The sequence below is a fragment of the Protopterus annectens genome, chromosome 17.part0 (genome assembly GCF_019279795.1).
Source record: "Protopterus annectens isolate FY-2018-M chromosome 17.part0, PAN1.0, whole genome shotgun sequence".
In the NCBI taxonomy this organism is placed as follows: domain Eukaryota; kingdom Metazoa; phylum Chordata; order Ceratodontiformes; family Protopteridae; genus Protopterus; species Protopterus annectens.
In genome coordinates, this window is record NC_056751.1 from 57825070 (window position 1) to 57846545 (window position 21476).

Genomic DNA, 21476 nt, shown 5'->3' on the forward strand with positions numbered 1-21476 from the left:
GTGACTTCTACAAGTTTACAATAGTTGCAATTTTGACATTTATTCATCCCAGTATTCCATACTAGTGGGGTGTATTGCTATTCTAAGAGGGTTTTAAGGTTCTTCCCTCTTCTAAATGTCACTCTAGCGGTCCCACCTACTTTAATCTAAATGTTAGGGTGCATCTTAAACAGGTCCCAATTTTTCTGTAATATGTCCGAACATGAGTAACTGTGTGAACTGAATGTATTGATAAAGGACAATGTAACATTCTTGTCCTCACTAACCAATGCTCTACTAGTGGTGTCTGAATATTCTTCCACTACATTGTGCGTACTGAATGGTGTCAGTAGGGGTTTAGCACTAAGTAAAGGAATGTATACCCTATCCACTCTCTTAGTTGTAACCTCTTGGATAAGGGCATCCAAGAGGGGCTCTGGGTATCCACGGTGCAAAAACATGCTTTTTAAAACAGCACATTCATCAGAAAAGTCTTTGTCCAAACTGGTCATTCTAGAGGCCTTCACTAACTGGCCCTTAATGACTGACCTCTTTTGATGAAAGGGATGGCTACTGGTGAAATGGTTTTTCGAACCTGTTCTTGGATTTATTTAGTTTCTTGCCTTGTTTGTATTCCTTGTATGAAGACAGAGTTCCTTTGGTGACAGAGGCCTGCTACCACAACAAAGGACTCCCTTTCACTCTACCCCCTGCCACCCAAACCCTAACAACAGACGCATCAGACTATGCATGGGAGGCTCACATGGCAGTGCATTCAGGGCAAATGGAACCCGAGACAGATGCACCTGCATATCAATCAAAAATAAATGTTAGCAGTACAGAATGCTCTGACAGCCTTCAAAGACCGTATTCTTCCAGGACAACTATTGGTAAAGACAGACAACACCACAGTTATGTGGTACATAAACAAGCAGGGGGGAACCCACTCGTACCCTCTCTGTAGGCTAGCCATGGCTCTGTGGAACACAGCCTTGAGCTACCAAGTACACCTACAAGCACAATTTCTGCCAGGCAAACTAAATTCACTGGCAGACAACTTAAGCAGAAATCTCATGGACCCACATGAATGGAAACTAGAACCCAAAATATTCAACCTATTGAGGAACAAATGGGGGACTCCAGAGGTAGACCTGTTTGCCTCCCCTCAGAACTACCAATTGAACAAATTTTGCACAAGAACTCCCCACAGTCAAGCTTGGAAAGTGGATGCCCTGTCCTTTACCTGGGAAAGACTTTTGGTTTATGCCTTTCCCCCTCTGCCTCTCCTCTCGAAGGTTCTACTAAAGATCAAACAGGACAAGCCAAGGACAATACTGATTGCACCAGACTGGCCACACCAGCACTGGTACCCCCTCTTGCACAGTATGTCATTGCTACAACCATGGCACCTGCCTCAGACCCCTTCCCTGCTGTCCCAGCAGGAAGGCCAGATTCTGCACCCTCAGCTTCAAACCCTGAACCTTGCAGCCTAGCTAATTCCTTGAGCTCTTCTCTAGCATCCCTCAATAAGCAGGTGCTGGATGTCATTCTGGAGGCAAGGAGGCCTAGTACTAGAAATTCCTATGCTGAAAAGTGGAAAAGATACTGTTCCTGGAGCCAGGCTCAGGGGATGGGCACAACAGTGCCCAGCTTACCTCATATTCTAGAGTACTTAACAGAAATGCTCCACAAGGGTCTATCCGTCTCGTCAATTAAAATTCATGCCTCTGCCATTTAAGCACATTATAATACTGAGCCACCCCTCTTCTCTCACCCCTTGATAAAACAATTCCTTAGGGGGCCAAAAATGTAAGACCCCCCCAGGAGAGCTCCCACTCCAACCTGGGACCTTAACTTTGTATTGGAAAAGCTCATTCTTCCCCCCTTTGAGCCAGCTGCAACAGCAGATTTGAAATTCCTTTCTTGGAACACAGCCTTCCTTCTAGCCATCACTTCAGCAAGAAGAGTGTCTGAATTACAGGCCCTCATGGCAGTGGAACCCCTCATTATCTTCCATGTGGACAGGGTTTCCCTCAGGACTAATCCTTCCTTATGCCCAAGGTGGTGTCTGCTGTGGCCCTAAATCAGTCCATTCATTTGCCTAATTTTTTTCCCTAATCCACAAAATAAAGGGGAACGAATACTGCACTCTTTGGATGTGCACAGACAACTTAGATTCTACTTGGACAGGACTAAGCCTCTCAGAAAATCTGAACAGCTGCTAGTTGGCTTTGCTGAAGCGTCAGGGGGGAAGGCCATTTCAAAGCAAACCATTTCAAAATGGATAGCCCATTGCATTCATTTCTGCTACAAGCACCATAGGAAACCTACCCTATAAGGAATAAGATCACATTCCACCAGGACTGCATCTACCTCTGCGGCATTTCTCAGAGGAGTCCCGACCATGGACATCCTAGAATCTGCTACCTGGAGCTCTGTACATACCTTCGCCAAGCATTACCACATGCCTATCTTTTCTAAATCCAGAGCTGGATTTGCCACTGCAGTCTTGCAGGGCTTAATAGCTGGCCCTAATGCTCTTTAACTTCCTCCTCCCTTCCTTAGCTTTGGGAATCAACCCAAATGTGATGACTGCAACAGTGAAACACGAAGAACATAGTACAGTTGTGTACACTTACCATAAATGTAGATGTTCGAATGTATTCATTGTTGCAGTCCTGGTTACCCTCCCTCCAGCCCCCTGACTTCTCTTGGCTCTACCTTTCCTTCTTGTTGGTATATTTATTTTTTTCTTGTGTATTTGCTTTTTGATGGGGGTTTACCATACCATATAATTGCTTCCTATTGTGGAGGCACCTGACATCTGGGGCAAGAAAAACTGATGTAATGGTGTCGGCTGCATGTTTTATACCCCTGACGACCTGACGTCATGGAAGAAGCGACAGCATCCAAAGCAGAAATCCAAAGACTCTGGTATTCAGGCCAGCTGAGGGCTACCTGCAGACAGATAACCCAAATGGGATGACTGCAACAGTGAATAAACTTGAATATCTACATTTATGGTAAATGTACACAACTGAAATCAGTCCACAAAAAGAATCCACTGTAATAGGTGGTAGGATCCAAAGAGAACTTCACAGCATAGTTTAAAAGCTCAGTAAATTGTTTTAACAGATGTCATTGAAGAGATTTCCAGACCGACTGCACTTTCGACGTCAGCTTTAAATGCAGGAGGCATTAAAGCTGACATCGAAAGTGCAATCGGTCTGGAAATCTCTTCAGTGACATCTGTTAAAACAATTTACTGAGCTTTTAAACTGTGCTGTGAAGTTCTCTTTGGATCCTACCACCTATTACAGCAGATTATTTTTGTGGACTGATTTCAGTGGTTGTTATTCGCTGGTTTTTGGACTTTTTACTTTAAGTGTACACAACTGTACTATTTCTAATGTCATATAAATGAATTAGGTGTTGGCAGCAATATTTATTCATGACATTTTCACCTTTTTGCTTATGTCTGCATTTGGTGACATTCATTCAAATGTGACTGATCGTTTTTTGTCCTCATTTTTTTTACCTTTCTTTTATTAATAGTTGGTAGAGAAAGAAATGTCAGTGAGAAAGTATTTCTACATTCATTGCAACCTGACATTCAAATGATTCCATTTTAAATTTCACCAGTATGTTTGTACATTAACTAGTTTTGGTCAGGCAGCGCATGTTTGTGAACATCTTGACATTGTTGCAGAGTGCTGTGGAGTTAGTGGCCATCCGCAGCATGTCCATGCCTTCATAGATTTGTTCATGTTGCATGTCTCATAACAAATTTATGTTATATTATGATCAGACCTCTCAACCAATTGGGGACAAATTTCAACAGAATCAGGGACAAGTCAAGAAAAAAATCAGGGACAACCAGGGACACTTTTAAAATATTAGTGCTATTAACTTGAAACATTGACAGAATCAGAGTATATGAATTAATACACATTTTCTGAAGTAAAAGAAGTTTATAACTCTTAATTATTGTCATTATTCAGTGTAATTCACCACCTTTCCTCCAAAAGTCACTAGTTTTAGGAGGGATTAAGAGGGACTGAGTTAAAATTTGAGTCAAAATCAGGGACATCCCTGAAAATCAGGGACAGTTGAGAGGTAACAATTCACGTAAAACAGAGCTCCTCAATAACCCTTTAATAAGCATTACTTAGACAACTGGATGGGAGACTGGATAGTTACCCCGGGGGGTGTCACATTTGTCCCTCTTGTTTTAGGGCAGTCAGTGCTGATCATAGATTTGTGCTGTAAATATAGCATACCACACTTGTAAATCAGCCTGAATTTATACTGCACGGCTAAAGTACACAGTATTGATTCACAACTAGCTGAAATAGACAGCAAAGTACTTATGGTACTCAAGACATCCAAAAGTAAGAAAAAAATAAATAAAAAATAAGTAATAGTAATTAACAGGGAAATTAACAGTTCCTGTTATAGTGTTTTAAGGGTCAAATGAAATACATTTTGAAGTGTATTGTGCTTTTACATTCAATGACTGTTCAAGTATTGGGAACTGGTTGCAGTGTGTTTAACATGTGCTTCTTTACACTGAAAATGTAACTGAACAAGGCATCATTGGTGCTCGCCGTGCAGTTCACGCCTTGTTATTGAACTTGTCATTGTTTACTATGCATAAGACAGAAATACAGATGTGCAGTGAACCTCTTTTAGTAATGTCAGTGAGGGAAGAACACCTGGAAATGGCAGACAGTACTGCATTTTTTGTACTGAAAAATTTGAAGGTGTGTTCTTTGAAATCACAGTTGCATTAGATTGTTTTTGTGCATTTGTGTTGGTGGCAGGAACAACAGGCCAGTGGATTACATGTTTAACTACTGATGTCATACAGACAGCACTGTGGCAACTACCTGACAGCAGCCCCCCTTTTTCCCTGTATAGTACAGATAGAGAATAAAGGATCCAGGCATAGACATGATAACTTAAGCTGTGAAGAAAATTGTGTACTTATGGCAGCATCCTTGAAGCAGGAGCCTGTGAGATCCTCAAGGTGTCTCCAGACTGTCTCTGGAAGGTCCCTGTAGCAAGTATAGTGAGGGTTATACATACTTTGGTGTCCACAGGTGTCCACAGGAAAATGAAGTCCACTCATTCTTTTACTGCCCCTATCAGGGTCAAACCTGCCCACTAAGACCTTTATTAATGTCCCTGTCCACTCTTAATCTGTCAAGAATTTCCTGATTATCTCAATTATAATGAGTAATCCCTTGCCTACATTTCTGTCTTCTTGGTGGGTGAGCAACTGTGGTACATTTGGCGAGTCCTCCCTTAACACATCTGCAACAAGCATGAGAAAGTGAGAAAAACTGACTATGAATTTGTCAGTGGTGTATGGTATTAATCAATTCTGACCTTCAGGAAAACTCAGAAATCCAGTTTCTCAGAAGGTCAGACACGAATCATACCTACTACTGATACAACCATTTTACTAAGCTCATCCAAAACGGCAAGTATGGATGAAAAATGTAGACAAAAAAATTACAATTTCCTCCTTCTCCCAAAGGAAACAAGAGTGTCACTTCATAACAGCTTTTTGCCACTTGCCACCTGTTGTTAAGTAATACATAGACCGCAGAGTTCACCTAACAGAGCTTTGGGGAATTAGTCCTTACAATGTTTTGCAATCCATAATGTATATTTTTTCATATTCTTTTTTTAAGTAAGGGCATCAAATTTAGTTTATTTTCCTTCATACTTATAAAAAGTGTTATTCTGTACAAAAAGAAGTGCAGAGGATTTATTTAACTTTATCCGTTATATACTTTTTCACATCAACACAGTGAGAGTCAGTTATATGTCTGAGGCAGTTTGTGAGTGTGTATTAACATTCTCTTGAATGACTACTCTTTGCTTAAATTTAGTACAAAATCGATTCAGCAGGGTTCCAATTAGCGAGATGAATGCGTTAGCCTGTGTATAGGATATCTTTTACTGGTTTTGAATGAAGCCTGCATTAAGATTGCACTATAAACTGTGATATGCATGAAAGCATTTTTTTTCTTAGCAGGGTTACCACTTTGCTGTTGTTCTTATTAGCTTATCTAACTTAACTGATTTGACTGTATCAAATATGCTTAGAGCAAAATATGCAAGCTATAGTTTAGAAATAGATTTGTATTTCCTTGCCATTAATGCAAGATGATGCTTATTTTGATTGTTTTATTCCTAAGAGTGGTCTTCCTTGCGTATTCAGTGTCTCATAGCTGACTGGCCTGGAATTCTGAGGACTGGGCTCGCAGTACCATTACCTAATGCATTACATCATTCTTAGATTACACAAGTTCAACATTTCCGTGTTGCACTGTTGCTTGATGGCCAACTGCCAAATTACACATTGAAGGAAATGCTCATTAGGACTTAGTCCTTTAATCTAGCAAACCCGGGCTGTCATGTCTGGCAGTTGAAGATAAATTTCTTGGTAGAGATGAGCCTTTGTGCATTTCTGTGTGCGTGCGTACAAGATGAGGTATTTTCTTGCTTGCTTGCAGTTTCATTTTTTAGGCTTTTTAGAGGTTACCAGTGCAACCAGGGCTAAGCTGGTGGTTGTATTACGCATGTATGACTTTGTGTTTTTCAGTTTGGCTGATTTTATTTTATATCTTGCACACATTTTGTGCGTCTGCAGTAAACCTTGTCAAAGAGGAAGACGAAAGGAGAAATCTTTGCTTGAAATCTAAAAGTACATAACTAGAATGGAATTTAACTTGCCAAAGAGTAGTGTTTGAAAACAACTTCAGTTAAATCCTTTTGTCTAAACAGACTTCATCAGAACTGCGTATATCCACATAAAAGCACAATTATATGCAATCACATCAATTCACATGACAACAACAACCAGTGATATTATTTGCCCACATTTTTTTTCTTTTAAAACATATCTTATGTTAATTGTGTCATTTAATCCAAGAAAAAAATGTCAGAAAGTCCAGTATCACCAGCCATCCCTTGTGTTGATAGTGGTAATATTATATCAGGTATATAATAAATGAGAACTGGAAGATTATTTCTGATAACAATGAACTTTGTACAATGAAGTAGTTGGTTCTAGGCCAGTTTTTATCCAGAGTTAAGGGAAAGTTTACTTGTAACTACTGTTATGTTTACTAAAGATGTTTATTCATAAAAAGCATCTGGTATGTACGCTTGTGATTTCTGCAAATAGTGCAGGATTATAGAAGTGGGAGTGTGTGTTCTATTGAACCACATGGATAAAACCATTCATTAGAAAAAAAAATAAAAGATTTGACCGTAACAGTTCTCTGTGTGTATCCTGTTCAGCATTTTACATTAGCAAAACCAAATGTGAATTAGGTAAACGGATTAATGAGCATTTGATTAAAGTAAGGGATGAGAATAATGCTTTGTATATGCATTTTGTTTCTTGTAATGATTTTACTAAATTTAAGTTTTGTGTATTGGAGCAAATAGCAAACACATTTTAGGGAGGTAATGTGAAAAACTTGCTAGAAGTAGCTTGAGCTAAAATGACATTTACATCTTGAAGCCTGTTTTTTTTTTCTGGATTAAATCACATGCTCAACATAATGTGTTTTAAAACAAAAAAAAAATGTGAGAATATATCATTGGTCGTTGTCATGCCATTTGATGTGATTGCACATAATTGTGGTTTTATGTGGATATACTCCGTTCAGATTATGCCTGTTTAGATGAAAGCGCTTAACTGAGGTTGCTTTCAATAAACTGCTTTTTGTTGAGTACACTTCCTGTTTGGTGGTGTATTTTTAGTTGTCTTTCTATTCGCATGTTGCAGTATTCATAACAGTAGGGAGGTTGGTGCTTGCAGCGCCGACATCCGACCAGTATACCAAAGTCTTGCTTCAGGAGGGTACATGTAACATCCTGCACTAGGGCCATAAACTGATGGGTATAAAAGTGACATCTGCATGTACCCTCTTCAGAATTTTTCTGCCGCAGTGAACGTCGGACTCCAGTTCGGCAGTTCGGACAGCAGATGGCTAATTCAGATGAACACTACAAACGACCACTACAGATAAGTATCCTGTGGGGTTTTCATTGTTTTCTTTTGGGTTTTGTTTCTAATTCTTACATATCCACTAGAAAGGGGAAGTCTGCTTGTGGGAGACAGATTCCTCACAAGGACTCGCACAATAAGTGTACATTCTGTTTAGGCGAGGCCCGTGACCACAAGTCCTGCCCTATTTGCAAATCTTTCATCCCAAGAACCCTTCGTAGCCATTTGGCCGATCTTAAACTTTATTTAGAAAATCAGGGGCTCTGATGTCTCATGCTCAGTATGGAGGGAGGAGCAGGCCAGTCCGAAGAGGCGCCGAGGAAAAAGGACAAGAAAACCAGGCCTGATTGCCATGCTGCGCCTCAGGCATCAGGGGAGATTCTTGAGGCTGATGAAAGCCTGGGATCTTTTCAGACCTCCGTTTCCTTACCAGGCGCAGGAACCACAATGGAAGCTGGACTGCTGGAAACCTTGTGTACATCTGCTGAGGCAAATCAGCCATCAGCTCCTGATGGCGGAGAGGGAACCCCGACTCATCCAGTCAGAGGGCCCTGCTGTTGTTCCTCCACACATCCAGACATTGGCTCCCTCTCTTTCTCTACAGTCTACTCCAATGAAGAGAAAACAGAAAGATAGGCACACAGAACCACATGTTTGGTGGTGTATTTTTAAATTTTAATTTGTGGTTTATACATCTATCTGTTTTTGAAATGTAAAAAGCTATGTTTTTTATAAGTATATGTACATTTTGGAGCTAACACTTTCTGTAACATATCACTACATTTTTATGCTCTCTTTGTATAGATCCTGATATTACCTACTTTCTTTTTGTGGTAAAATGCATAGTGAAAGAGAAAGAATGAAAATGAATAGCCTGGTAAAGAAAAAATAATAATAATAAAACACTAGGTGCTCCTTCATTTCTCAAGAGCAGTTGCACGGAGAGACTGGTTCAAGTTTTTGTGCCGTAAAAGACTACCGCAGTGTATGGCTGTTATATCTTGAACATAAAAACTCCAAACACTTTAAATGATTTAATAACTTTAATAAGTATTTCCCATTTCCAGGATAACATATACAGCAGTAGCAAAAGCAGTGTTTGTATACTTCAGTAGATTAGAACCTTCTGGATGTACCTCACAACACAGCAGAGATAGCAGTGATAAAACCAGTTTGTACTGGATACTGATTACTTGTGCTTTACAGAAATCTGAATTATACCAGCTACAATTAACTGCTAAATATCCAAGATAGTTTGACACCTTTTCTTATGCTTAAATCACTCCATAAACTGTAGTTTTAGTACAGAAAAATATTTTGTTCAGTAGCTATATTTAGATACGTAGAGCTTTGTGCATGTTTTTATTTGCAGTACTTGAGATCTTTAATACTTTATCTTGTTTTGTTGTTGTTTTCTTAACTAAATAGGTTTGTGTAGACTACCAGGTCTTTGATGAAACCAGAGTGCATTCTTTCTTTTCCCAGTGAAAGGGTTTTACCACTATGTAACGCAGTCTTTCACGTCACATATGTATGTCTTTCACGTGTTGAATACCTGAGGCAGGTGCCAAATGGCAGTCTGAGAATTTTTAAGGATGTATGCCTGTTAACTTTGGCTAGGAAAGTTATTACAAAAAATTCAAAGCAAAAACAGCTAGATGACATGCCTAGAGTCATCCTGCTACTGATATCAGTAATGTTTAAACTTATCCAAGAGCCCTGCCTTCCTTGGCCAAGAAATTTAAATTCAAACCATTCCACTCTCTACTAAGATGAAGACGAAGAAGAGCTAACACTTGTGAGGCAAGTTTAGGATCAGTGTTATGGGGAAAGGCTTCTACCAACTAGAACCTTCCCCTGCAGAGGTTAGAGGTGAATCAAAGAATAAGTTCAGATCTAAACTTGTTTCTTCTGGTTTAGAGAGAGAACAGCTGATTATTATTAACCACGTATTTACTCTTTGACTGCAGTTATCTTAAATATTTGAATCTGATGGGTGATGTGAATGACTCTAAACAGAGTATAAAGTACTGTTTAATTACCTTTAATTCCATTAGCTTATTTTTGTAAGTAATACTCAGTTATCCTCTATTTTGCTAGTTCAGAATCCAGCTTACTTGTCTGATATAGTAAGCACTATTGTTTTTCTTTGTAAACACTATGGAATTGTCTTTTCTTTGCAGGAAACCAATGAATCATACTGTACTAAATTTTCTATTTCCATTTCTTGGATCATTTTTACATTGATGTCAACATATAATTTATGCATTCTTGGATGAATTTCTGTGCTGCATTTGGCATATCTCACTTCTTGCATTGCTAGGAAATTTATTACAAAAAAATGGAAAAAAGAAATCACTCCCTCATTTATAGAATTTATTAATATTGCAAGCACTGTATGTGAGAATGAATTAACCACTGTTGACAGCAGATAAGACCACTTTTGAATGTAATAACTGGTTAAAATTAAGTGTTTTATTAGGAAAATCTTGAGTTATGATTTCTCTAAAGTTTATGTTTATTCGTTATATTTCTATTTATTTCCTTGAAAAGAAATTAAGATGCTGTTTAGTTTAACTTAGGCACTATTATAAATAGTTTTCATTTGTTTGTTGTTTCTTTTAGATGATAATATGTTGTTTTATTTTGTTAAAAAATTAATAAAAACTTTAAAAAAAGAAAGTTTATTCAAAGCATACCTAAGGTTGGGCAAAGGGTGCAGATGCCAATTGATCTGCAGTGCAGAAGAGGCATTCATATCCATACCAGCATTCCTGGATGTCAGCTTGAGAATAAACTAACTGTTTTTGCTGGCTGTCAGGAGAGAAGCTCTTGCTTCATGTGTAGCAAGCAGCTTGCTACAGTTTTTAAAAGTAGAAGATGTCTGTTTTTTTTTTTTTTTTAATTTTCTCCCAATGAGCACTGGAATAGGGAATGGACCTTTTTCTTCCTCCTGTGTATATCCTTTTCACCACGGGTATATTCTACATTTCTGAACCATAAATTCCACAGGTATAGCGGAAGTCCCTAGTAACAAATGTCAGAAACTCTGCACTGCTCAAAGAATCTTCTATATTTTCCAGGATCATAGACTGGTTCACAACTCCAAGTCTTGCTCTAGTTTGATTGGGTCATTCCCTGATTGTTGCTCTTATTTGAATGATTCACTGTATGTGATTTTGTGATTTGATTAACATGCCTTCTCAAAGATGGGCTGTGACAGTAAACACAATATAAAATACAGCTCCTGAACAACTTTGCCTGCTGCCCATTTAGGACAATAACTCATTCTTCACATAGATTTAATGTCAAGATGCAGAACTTTTCAACTTTCCATGTTTATCAAAGGTCCATTTGTGAGCCTAATATTTTCTGTGGGGTCTTTTTTCATGGCTGGTAAAAGCAAGCCAAATGGACATCAGGCTGTTTGACATAAACTTTGCTGTAGAATGCAAACCTTCCCTCACCTCAGGGGTAATTCTGTAAACAACTTACCCCTGTGACAGTTTTATTCTGACAACGGTCTTTCATTTTCTTAATTTCTTCATTCAGAGTGTATGCAGCTTTCTTTGTCAGGCTATTAGAAAAAGTATGAACCGATGAAGTAATTATTCATAAATTCCAAATTAATAATAGCATGAACCGATGAAGTAATTATTCATAAATTCCAACATCATAATGTCTGAAATTCCATACTTATGAAGATGCATCCATTAACAAGCATTAACTTTTTTGGGATCCATAGTAAAATATTGTATATATTGGTTCATATTGGTATTCAAAATGTTGCAAAATAAATGCAAAACAATCCATAATATCATAAACTCAACATGTTGCATGAGGCAACTGCCTAAAACCTAATTATTGATGTTTTTAGGGGAGATGCACCTGTCTGCAACTCACAGTGCGGGTCTCTGCTTTCATACATCTGATCCCTAAATATACTACCTCCAAGTCACACAAACTTGGAAAAAAGGAAAAAGTATTAAAACAAACTAATTTTTTTCGGTGTATGTAGAGCAGATTGACCTTGGTCAAAACATCCTGTTCTGTGATTGATTTTTCTGCATTTGACAGCAACAGTATTCCATAGTCCTAACTCAAAGATACACAAAGCAAATTTTTATCTAAACAAGTCATGTAGTATTGTGTTATCATATTTACAAAGTAACATGTATGTTAAATCATTTTTTTCATTTTTCAGTGGTTGTATGTAAAGCATCAGATTTCATTATATATACATCCATCTAGTTTGAGTGAGTCTCAGTTAATCGTAAATATCTTTCAAGGAATGAACAAGCATAGTCCACTTAGTTTTAGAACATTTCTATAGGAGTAAAAATGCATATGAAAGTGATTTAGTGTTTGCTTAACATCCGTTATACATACATCTTTACTACTTTTCCACAGCTGATCTAGAGCAAACAATCAAGCATGCAATTTGGCTAAGTCTTTCATTCTGGACATCCTAGGACGAGGTTGAGATAACATTTTGAGTGTTACAGAATGAATCTGAAGAGGGATTATGACCTCAGACCCACACAGTACACAAATCATTCTTACATTTAATGCTAACTTTGGGGATCTGTATGGCATAAACATTGTCTCAGTTGTCTTAGGCCAGCCTTCTGACACATAATTTATCTCTTTGTGACAAAGATGCATCTTTGGCACTCCATTGGCTAATCTGGTGCATTGTCCATGGCATCTCACATTAGTATTTATTTAGAAATGTTCAGGTCTGTAGGAATTTATGAACAGGAAACCTACTTAGTGTGGCATCATTCCCATGACAGTTTCCAAGTTTGTAAACCACCATTTTATTTTAATATTTTCTAATGAGCACTGCCTATCATTAAACTCTTTTTAGTCATCCTTGGTTGACCAGGTTTGTCCCATTAGGCTGAAAGCCTCTGTTCAGGAGAGACCCACATACTCACATTTACACATACACATATGTACTTATATATGTATACTGTATATATATATATATATATATATATATATATATATAGAGAGAGAGAGAGATAAATATAGATATATAGCAAACAAAACTGCTGAGTGATGTGTCAACAGAGCTGCATACTTGACACAGATATTAACTGTGTTCTAAATTCTTATCTGTAAACTTGGAACATGTATGGAAATTGGTATTTTCATCTATTTTCTTCCTTCCACCATTATGATATGGTAGCCAAACTTGGTCTTTACTGGAGGGTCAGTGTATACAGGCTTGTCCATGCTGCTAACGGGGAGAGCAAATGCAGCTTCTTGGAAAGGTCCCACTGTGGAGCTTCTGGTCATCCAGCCAAGGTCACCACCTTGCCAGGCTTTGTCCTGGCTGTACTGTGAAGCCACTTCACTGAAGCGAACACCAGATTTGAGTTTTTCCATAGCTTCCATGACTTTACTGTGCTTTTCACACATTATATGCCTCACCTTCACTGCATTTCCTCCTCCTTTTGGACCTTGTGCTTTTTTATCAGAGTCACTGCCACCAGAAGCTCCTCCTTTTCCACCACCTTTCACCCCACTGCCTTTCCCTTTGGGAGGCATGCTGAGTACTTCCCACGAACCAAAAACTCAAACAGAAAGTAATTCCAACAGCTCCAGGCACCACTACCAGTATGTTATGCCCCTCTCTTCTTACTCTTGGTAAACCATTTATAATAATTCAGTATACTCAAAGGTGTTTTCATCTCATTAACATATGTAGGAGATGGAGCCTCCAAAAGCTCTGTGAATTCATTACTACACTTTATAGTTATTGAATCACCATAATTTTGCTCTTTCACCCTCATTTTAAATCTCCTGTTTTCCACTCCCTTCTTTTCATGTGCTGTTTCCTACACAACAGCTTTGCCTAACAGGCTTTATTATCTATTATATTGTACATAACATTTATGAAACCTGTTTATGCAGTTACAGTCAATTCATATTGTTTAATGTTCTTTTACTATGGAACTGAATACAAACCTGTTTTATTTATCCTTAGTTTATATCTGGGCTGAACTTCAACCCAATCAATTGTGATCAGTGCTGCACACTGGTTATCAAATTTAAGTGAAATAAAATAAAATAAAATAACTTCTCTGCCTACTCCCTTTGACTTCAGACTTGTTGCGAGTGTTTCTCCCTAAGCCATGTTACTTGAGAAGATTGTGCAGAACCAAATCCTTGAATGTATTAGTAAATATAAGCCAGGATTCAAAGACGAGCCTGGAACAAGAGGTAAGGCTGCGGCAAAAAGGGCCTATTAGTGTGATTACAGAAACTAATGATTCAGAGGCACATTAACTGTAATGAGGCCCTTTCCTGCTGTCCTTGCAGTAATTACCTCTGGTGGCCAATGCATCGTGTTAGCACAGGCATCCCCTCATTTGTCCCCCCCTTCCACACACACACACACGCACATATATGCATATCCAAACACACACATGGACACTGCCATAACCCTTACCTGTACCAGGTGTAGAGAACATCCATGATAATGCCTTCTAATTTGACACGGGCCCTTGTATATCCTCATATAGATACTGCCTTCTAATTTGACACGGGCCCTTGTATATTTTCATATATCACAAATCACACATCTCAGAGTTGGCTACAGCAGACTTCCAAGATGGCTGCACATTGAGTAACAGCTTAATTTCAGCTCTCCCAGTGTGAAAACAGAAATTCAGAAGATAGAGCCAGTTAACTCATTTTTGTGGGTAAATGTCATTAACTGGCTAGTAAGTACACTACCTGGATGCCAAAAAAAGGAAATTCAGAGAACCTGAAACAAAATCAACCACAAAAGGTGAGAAAAAAATACTGACTGGGAAGAATTCTGCTGCTGTTCAGCAAAAAGCAGAGCAAGCTTTGGTACAAGACATGACTTCCGTTAACTTAGAGAAAAAATAAGTCAAATGTACTCAGAGCTGATTAAAATAAATGAAACATTGATGGACTATATCAACTCAAATAACAGAAGGCTGGATAAAATGGAAAAAGCTTTAAACGTATATTCTGATGAAGTGATAAAACTGCAAAAAATTGCTCAAAAAGAGATGTTTCAAAAATAATGAAATTAGAGGACAGAGCATGCAGGGAAAGCTTGAGGTTTCATGCTGTGCAAGAGAAGCTGGAAGGAGCAGACTGTATTAATTTTATGAAAACACAGATAAGTAACTGGACTGGTATTCCACAGCAGGGGCTGTTAGTTGAAAGGGCACATCATGTGCATGTTCCAAACCTGGCCATGAGAAAGCAACCTACACCCTTAATAGTAAAGATGCAATCCTACCAACAGAAGTAGTTGATTCTATCAAAACTGTGGCAGAAGGACAAAGTACTTAAAGTGGGAGACATTAGAGTGTTTGTGGAAAATGATTAATCACTGTACACTGGGCAGAAGAGCAGTACATTTATTCCACTAATCAGAGAATGTTGAGAAGTAGGCATGAGATTCAAACTGCTGTATCCAGCTATCTTCAGAATATTTTTTCTTGGAGGGACAAAATCATTTTTTAATGGAGAACATGCTAAGGATGAAATACAAACATTTGTCCAACAAAAAGTGAGCTGTGAAACAGAAGGAGATTCTGCTTCTTGTTCTTCTGGTAATAAAGACGACAGAGAGACTGTTCCAGTAAAACCTTTTTCAGTGTTTCAACAGAAAATGTTTGAGAGACAGCAAAAAGTACAAGAGTTGACTAGAAGAACTGAGAGTATGTTGAAAAGGAAGCAGAGACTGCATTTGAGAGATGGAGATAAACAGGAATACAACCAGCAACTTAGAAATTGACAAATAAATGTAGGATTATAATGCATAAATTGTGTTTGTGAAACATGACAGAACAGAAAAACCTGGAAATATTGGATTTTTTTACTTTGTTAACTTGTAAAGGACTCTAAAGCATATGCCCTACTTCATGTCATTAATGTTTGGAGGGACACTTAGGAGAGGGGAAGAGGAAGGAAAGAGTTAATTGTAAGTAAAACAAACGTTTGTTTTTAACAGTAATATTTGTATAGTGCATGATATCTGCATGCTATAAAGTAAAGTTTTCTCAGTTATTTTCAAGTATAATGGGGATGCTAAAGTAAACAGGTGCCTTTTTTCCTTCTTTTCTCTTTCTCCTTGTTCAATTTTAAGAAATATAGACAATGCGATGTAAAAAAAAAAAAAAAAGAAGAAAAGTCTGTTAAAAAGAGTATGATATAAGAACAATGATGTGCTTTTTCTCTTTCTTGCATAGGGGAATGACTGGATTAAGGCTCTTGGCATTATCTAGTAACAAGTTTTAAGAGAAAGCAAATAAATAAAAAGAACATTGAAAATAATAATGCTCTCCTCTAGCAAATAAATAAATAAAGATTCGTAGAAGCAACTCTGTATCTGGTTATCATGTCTCCATGGAGACAATCTGATAAAAAGCAATAAAAACAGAATGCTTCTTTCTTTTAATTGCTGTCTTTCAATGGCTAGGAGATCAAGCATTCAGGTGTTTTCTCATTCTAGGAGAGGAATAAAGATAAGTCAAAACCAGACAGCACTGAGTTTGAAACACAGGATGTACTGTGGCAATTGTTCTTATTGGGAAAGTAAAACTTCAGTATTTGAAGATGTACATATTTTGTGTGTTAATATTAAGTTAATAGGTTTTGAGAGTGTATTGGAGGTGTTTTTTTGTTTGAAGGCTTTTAATAAAACAAAATGTTTTGTACGATGTGACATAGGCGCAAATGGATATGAGAAGAAACAATTGTATAAAAGGTCAAGCTGCCAAACATTATTGTGTGCATGCAACAGAAAAGCTGGAACTAGATACTTAACAAAAAGCTGTTACAAATAAAAGGTGGTAGTAATAACTTTTCAACATAATGACTTTTTCGATACTATCTTTAAATGTTAATGATCTCACAGATATACACAAAAAAGAAAGAGTAGTGAACTATATTAAAAAATGTAGAGTGCAAATAGTTGTGCTACAGGAGACATGTGGAAAGAACTGAACATGTGAATTTGATAAAGAAAGGTTTTCAGGCTGGTTATTCAGTGGACTACCTAGGGCAAAGAATAAGAGGAGTACTGATATTAATTGCAAGAGGAGCTCTGATAGTGGTAGAAGTGGATAAAAAGATAATAATGGTAGGTATGTAGTACTAAGGGGCTGTTGGCAAGGGAGGAAGTTTACACTGGCATGTATTTATATTCCACCTAAAACTGCTGTAATAGAGCTTAAGAAAATTCTGTGAGAAATGAGTTTTCAGCGGGGAATATTACTTATAGGTTGGGACTGGAATTTGATTTGCAGCAGGGAAGATGTGTCTGGTGGCCCAGAGGGGAAAATATAACAAAGGGTGATAGATTTTTGAAGAAATTTATGAAAATATTTGACATGCAAGATGTGAATTCTATAGTGGGAGTTTGCAGTGAATTTACATATTATTCCCCAGGATAAAAAAAAACTAGGCTAGGCTAGACAGAACTTACATTTCACAGGAACATGTGCATTAATTGAAGGTTTTGATACAAATCCAATAGCTATTTCAGATCATGTGTCAATCGTAACTAAAATAAAAATGCAGGGTAATGAAATAAAAATCAGACACTGGTGCTTTTTCACCTGTCTGTTGAAAAGAGAGGAATTTAATGAATGGGTAGTAGAAATTATTCGGGAGTTATTAGAGAAAACAGAAATGTCTTCTGAAAATATAGCTAGGAATTGTGATAAAATTAAAGTGGAGTTTAAAAATATGGCGGAAATAAAAGAGAGCGAGATCTGGTTAAGAAACAACAGGAGTTACTTAGAGGGACTGACAAATGTTAAAGCATTGCAAAATAGAGGGAATCTCACAAAACAAGAAGAGGAGCAACTGCAAAATGTTAAGCAGACAATAAAGGATTATGTATGAGTTTAGAAGGATTGCTGTTAAGCAACTGTTTTTTGATAATAATGCCAGAGCACAAAAACTTTGAGCAACAACTCAAGGAACAGAAAGTAGAAAGGGTTGTCGTCAAGCTTGGGGACTCTCTAACAAGGAAGATAACAAACGATCACATAGAAGTACTAGAAGTAGTTTGAAATTTTTATGAAAGTCTGTATAAAGCAGAGAAGTATGGAGATCAAGAAAAGATACAAATGGAAATGTTTATGGAAGAATTAAATGTGCCAAGTTAGAGGCAGATGAGGCTCAATTACTAATAGTTAGGATAGGAGATAAGATAAAAAAATGATGATGCATAACCAATCAATAGGAAAGTCCTAAGGACAGATGGCATTCCTGTGGAAGTTTGGAAGCTAGGAGGGAAAAAATGATAAAGATCTGGAAAGATTTGTTCAACAATATTTTAAGAGAAGGAGAAGCACCACCATCCTGGAAGAAAGTGATGGTGGCTGTAATACCTAAAGAGGGTAAAGACCCATCAGATCCAGCTTCATCCAGGCCCATTGCAGTCCTAAACCATGATTATAAAGTGATTATATCTAAATAGCTAAAAGAATGGCAAAAGTGATGCCAAAACTGATAAACATGAATCAATGTAGTTTTGTGTTGGGGATGCAAACATTTGACAACATTACAGAACATTGATGGTCCAGAGGGAAGCTGAATGTAAGAAAATAACATTGTTGTTAGTGGGTCGTGATGCAGAGAAAGCATTTCACAGAATAAACTGGGAGTTTATGAGCAGGGCAATGGAAGCATTTGCATTCCTTGACAAAATTATAAGGATGATTAGGAGTATAAATGAGGATCAGAGGTGAAAATTAAAGTCAGTGTGTTCCTCTATGATAATTTCTTTTTGAGCAGAGGAACCAGGCCATGTGTCCTCTTTCCCCTTTGTTATTTACACTATATTTAGAGTCATTGACAAAGAAATAAGGGGCTCAGAATTCAATGATATAATTGGTATGGTAGTCAAGAAAAGCTGGCTGTTTTTGCAGGTGATATTATTTTATACCTGATAAAACCAGAAAAGGATATCTCATTGTTGGAACATTTTGAGTTAGTTTCAAATATTTTTGAAATACAAAATTAATGAAGCTAAAACAAAGGCAATAGCTGTAAATTATGTACCCACTTACAAATTGGTTCTGTAATATCAATTAAAAAGCATATATCAATACACATAAATACAGTTAAAAAAACACATATCAAACTAGGCAAACTTCATAGACACAAACAATTCATGGATGCTTATAACAAAATAACACTAGCCAACATCCTCCTACTCCCCTCCCTTCTCTATGGGGCTTCTAGTCTTACTAATCTTCACACAACCCTAAAAAACAGATTGCAATCATGTTATCATAAAATTGCTAATTTTGCAAGTGGCTGACATAATCACACCCATCAGTGTCTCACCCTCAAAAAAACTAAACTGGCTAGAATTCCCTCAGTACTTGAATTCAGCACAGGTCTTCCTAGCTCACAAAATTATCAACAAACCCAGTAACTGCCCTGCCTTAAAACCCATCTTACAGCATTACAGCTCACCCAGAAATCTCCACTCCACTAACAAACAACTCCTACAAGTGTATAAACCTACTAAAAGGGCCGGGCAAGCCTTTACTCATATGCCATCGCTAAACTATGGAATGCTCTACCCCCAAATATTAGTACCATCAGATCCCCTAAGGCCTTCATATTTACATTGAAAGACTATTACCTTAATCTCGTATTTGCTCCTGCACCTAAACAAAATGTAGTTAGGCTTAATGTATCCCTAGACTCCATCTCCCTTCACCCTCTTTTCTCCTAACACCTATCTTTATCTTATCAAATAGCATCTATGCTATATTCTACTTGCTTTTCTTCCTCTCTAAAAATTTCCTAAGCTAACACCTATCAACTCTCTTCCTAGCCTTCGATAACAACCTCCCATCTTCTTACACGACCCTATCAATATACTACCTCCTAAACTTAGCTGGTATACTATTTTTCATCTTCTACCATTGCTCTCAGCATAATTTTTCTGTAATGCATCTTAAGCTAAAGCCTCACACAAATCTTCTCCTTTCCTATATCTATCAACTAACCAACTTTTTTTCTTCTACTTCCACATTACCTCTCATTCTCCCCAATATTAAACATTTAACAAACATCTTTCACTCTCCCACAATTACTTCCTTAATTTAAATAAAAAAAAAAATATTTCTGGCTACAAACTATCACTTATGGTAATTTTTTTCATATATATTAACTGTGTAAATCCTTAACCAACTGTATGTTAAAATGCACTACTAATCTACAGCACTGTGTTAGCATATTTAACATCTTGTCTATTGTCAGTGTTTGAAATTGTTAAATCATACGTGACTTGTAACTTTGTAACTGGGGAGCTTTTCTCCCCGAGCCTCTGCTGAAAATGTTTTTTTGACCCACCAGACTTTCCTAGTCACCAAATGTCAATGAATGAATGAATGAATAAATAAAATAAATAAATAAATATATATATATCCATATTTATGAGGACATGGTAAAATGAAGTACTTAGGAGTATGGATTAAAAAGTATTCTGGTGTGGCAGCTAAGGATATGTGGGAGGAGACTAAACAAAAGATAATACAAAAACTGAGAAATTTGAAGCTCTGTTATGTAGGTGTGGATAGCAAGATATAAGCAGTTAAACTGTTTTTGCCCTTTATTTTTATACACAGGTCAGGCATATTTTTATCAACCAGAGGAGAAGTTGTGGATAGCATTAATATAGAGCTGAGGGATTTTATCTGGGAGGGAAAGACAGCAAGAGTCAAGTGGGATAAGTTGATTGTTCCAGTTGAATGAGGCGGTTTGGGATTACCCGATTTCTGAGCTACACAGTTAAGGCTCCTCTGTACAGCACAAGCAGAAACCTATAACTGAAAGTGGAAAGGGATGATGATGAAATAGGAAGGAAGCTCAAGAAACAAGGAGAGACTGGGATTTTGGATGCAGATCATTAAGGAAAATAACAATAACCATACAGAATATTATATTCATAAAGTAGCAAAAAGTATTCAAAGAATGAAGCCAACATAGGAATGAAGAAAGGCGATTCTGCCAATAGGGATGACTGCAATTAGAAATACAGACAGTAGGCAAGAGAGGGTTGTAATTTATTGGAGAAAACTGGTAAAAGAACCAAGGTAATGAGAGCAAATAATTAGAGATGGAAAGGTAATGGAGTGGGAAGAGGCCAAGAATGTATTTAGACTGCAGGATAGAGATTGCCTTCTCTACCAAGGGCTGATGTTAGAGTATAGGCAAAGAAAAAGAAATAGGGTGATCCTAAGTGAAAGACTAGCACTTGTAGAATTTTTAGTAGACTCTAGAACAGAATCTGATGTTAAAAAAGGAATAATTAGTACAGCATATAAAATATTGCATGATAACTGTAAGAGTCAATCAGAGGAGGTTAGAAAGGATTGGGAAGAGAGACTAGATAAGCAATTCACTAAGAAATGATGGGGGATATATGTTTGTTTCCCAAATA

General features: G+C 37.4%; 2 protein-coding genes across 3 annotated transcripts in view; one reads left to right on the plus strand and one right to left on the minus strand.

Annotated features, from left to right (window-relative positions):
* RBPMS (RNA binding protein, mRNA processing factor) overlaps positions 1-21476 on the plus strand; it is a 1623413-nt gene that overhangs the window by 760371 nt on the left and 841566 nt on the right. The gene's annotated exons all lie outside the window — the stretch shown is intronic.
* LOC122791371 (peptidyl-prolyl cis-trans isomerase NIMA-interacting 4-like) lies at positions 13146-13567 on the minus strand. Its single transcript, XM_044059085.1, has one exon. It carries the CDS (start codon positions 13565-13567, stop codon positions 13172-13174), a length of 396 nt encoding a protein of 131 aa, XP_043915020.1. The 3' UTR covers positions 13146-13171.

What these genes read in the sequence shown, in the direction of transcription:
- LOC122791371 (XM_044059085.1), bottom strand. Translation starts at nt 13,567, where the DNA reads ATGCCTCCCAAAGGGAAAGGCAGTGGGGTGAAAGGTGGTGGAAAAGGA.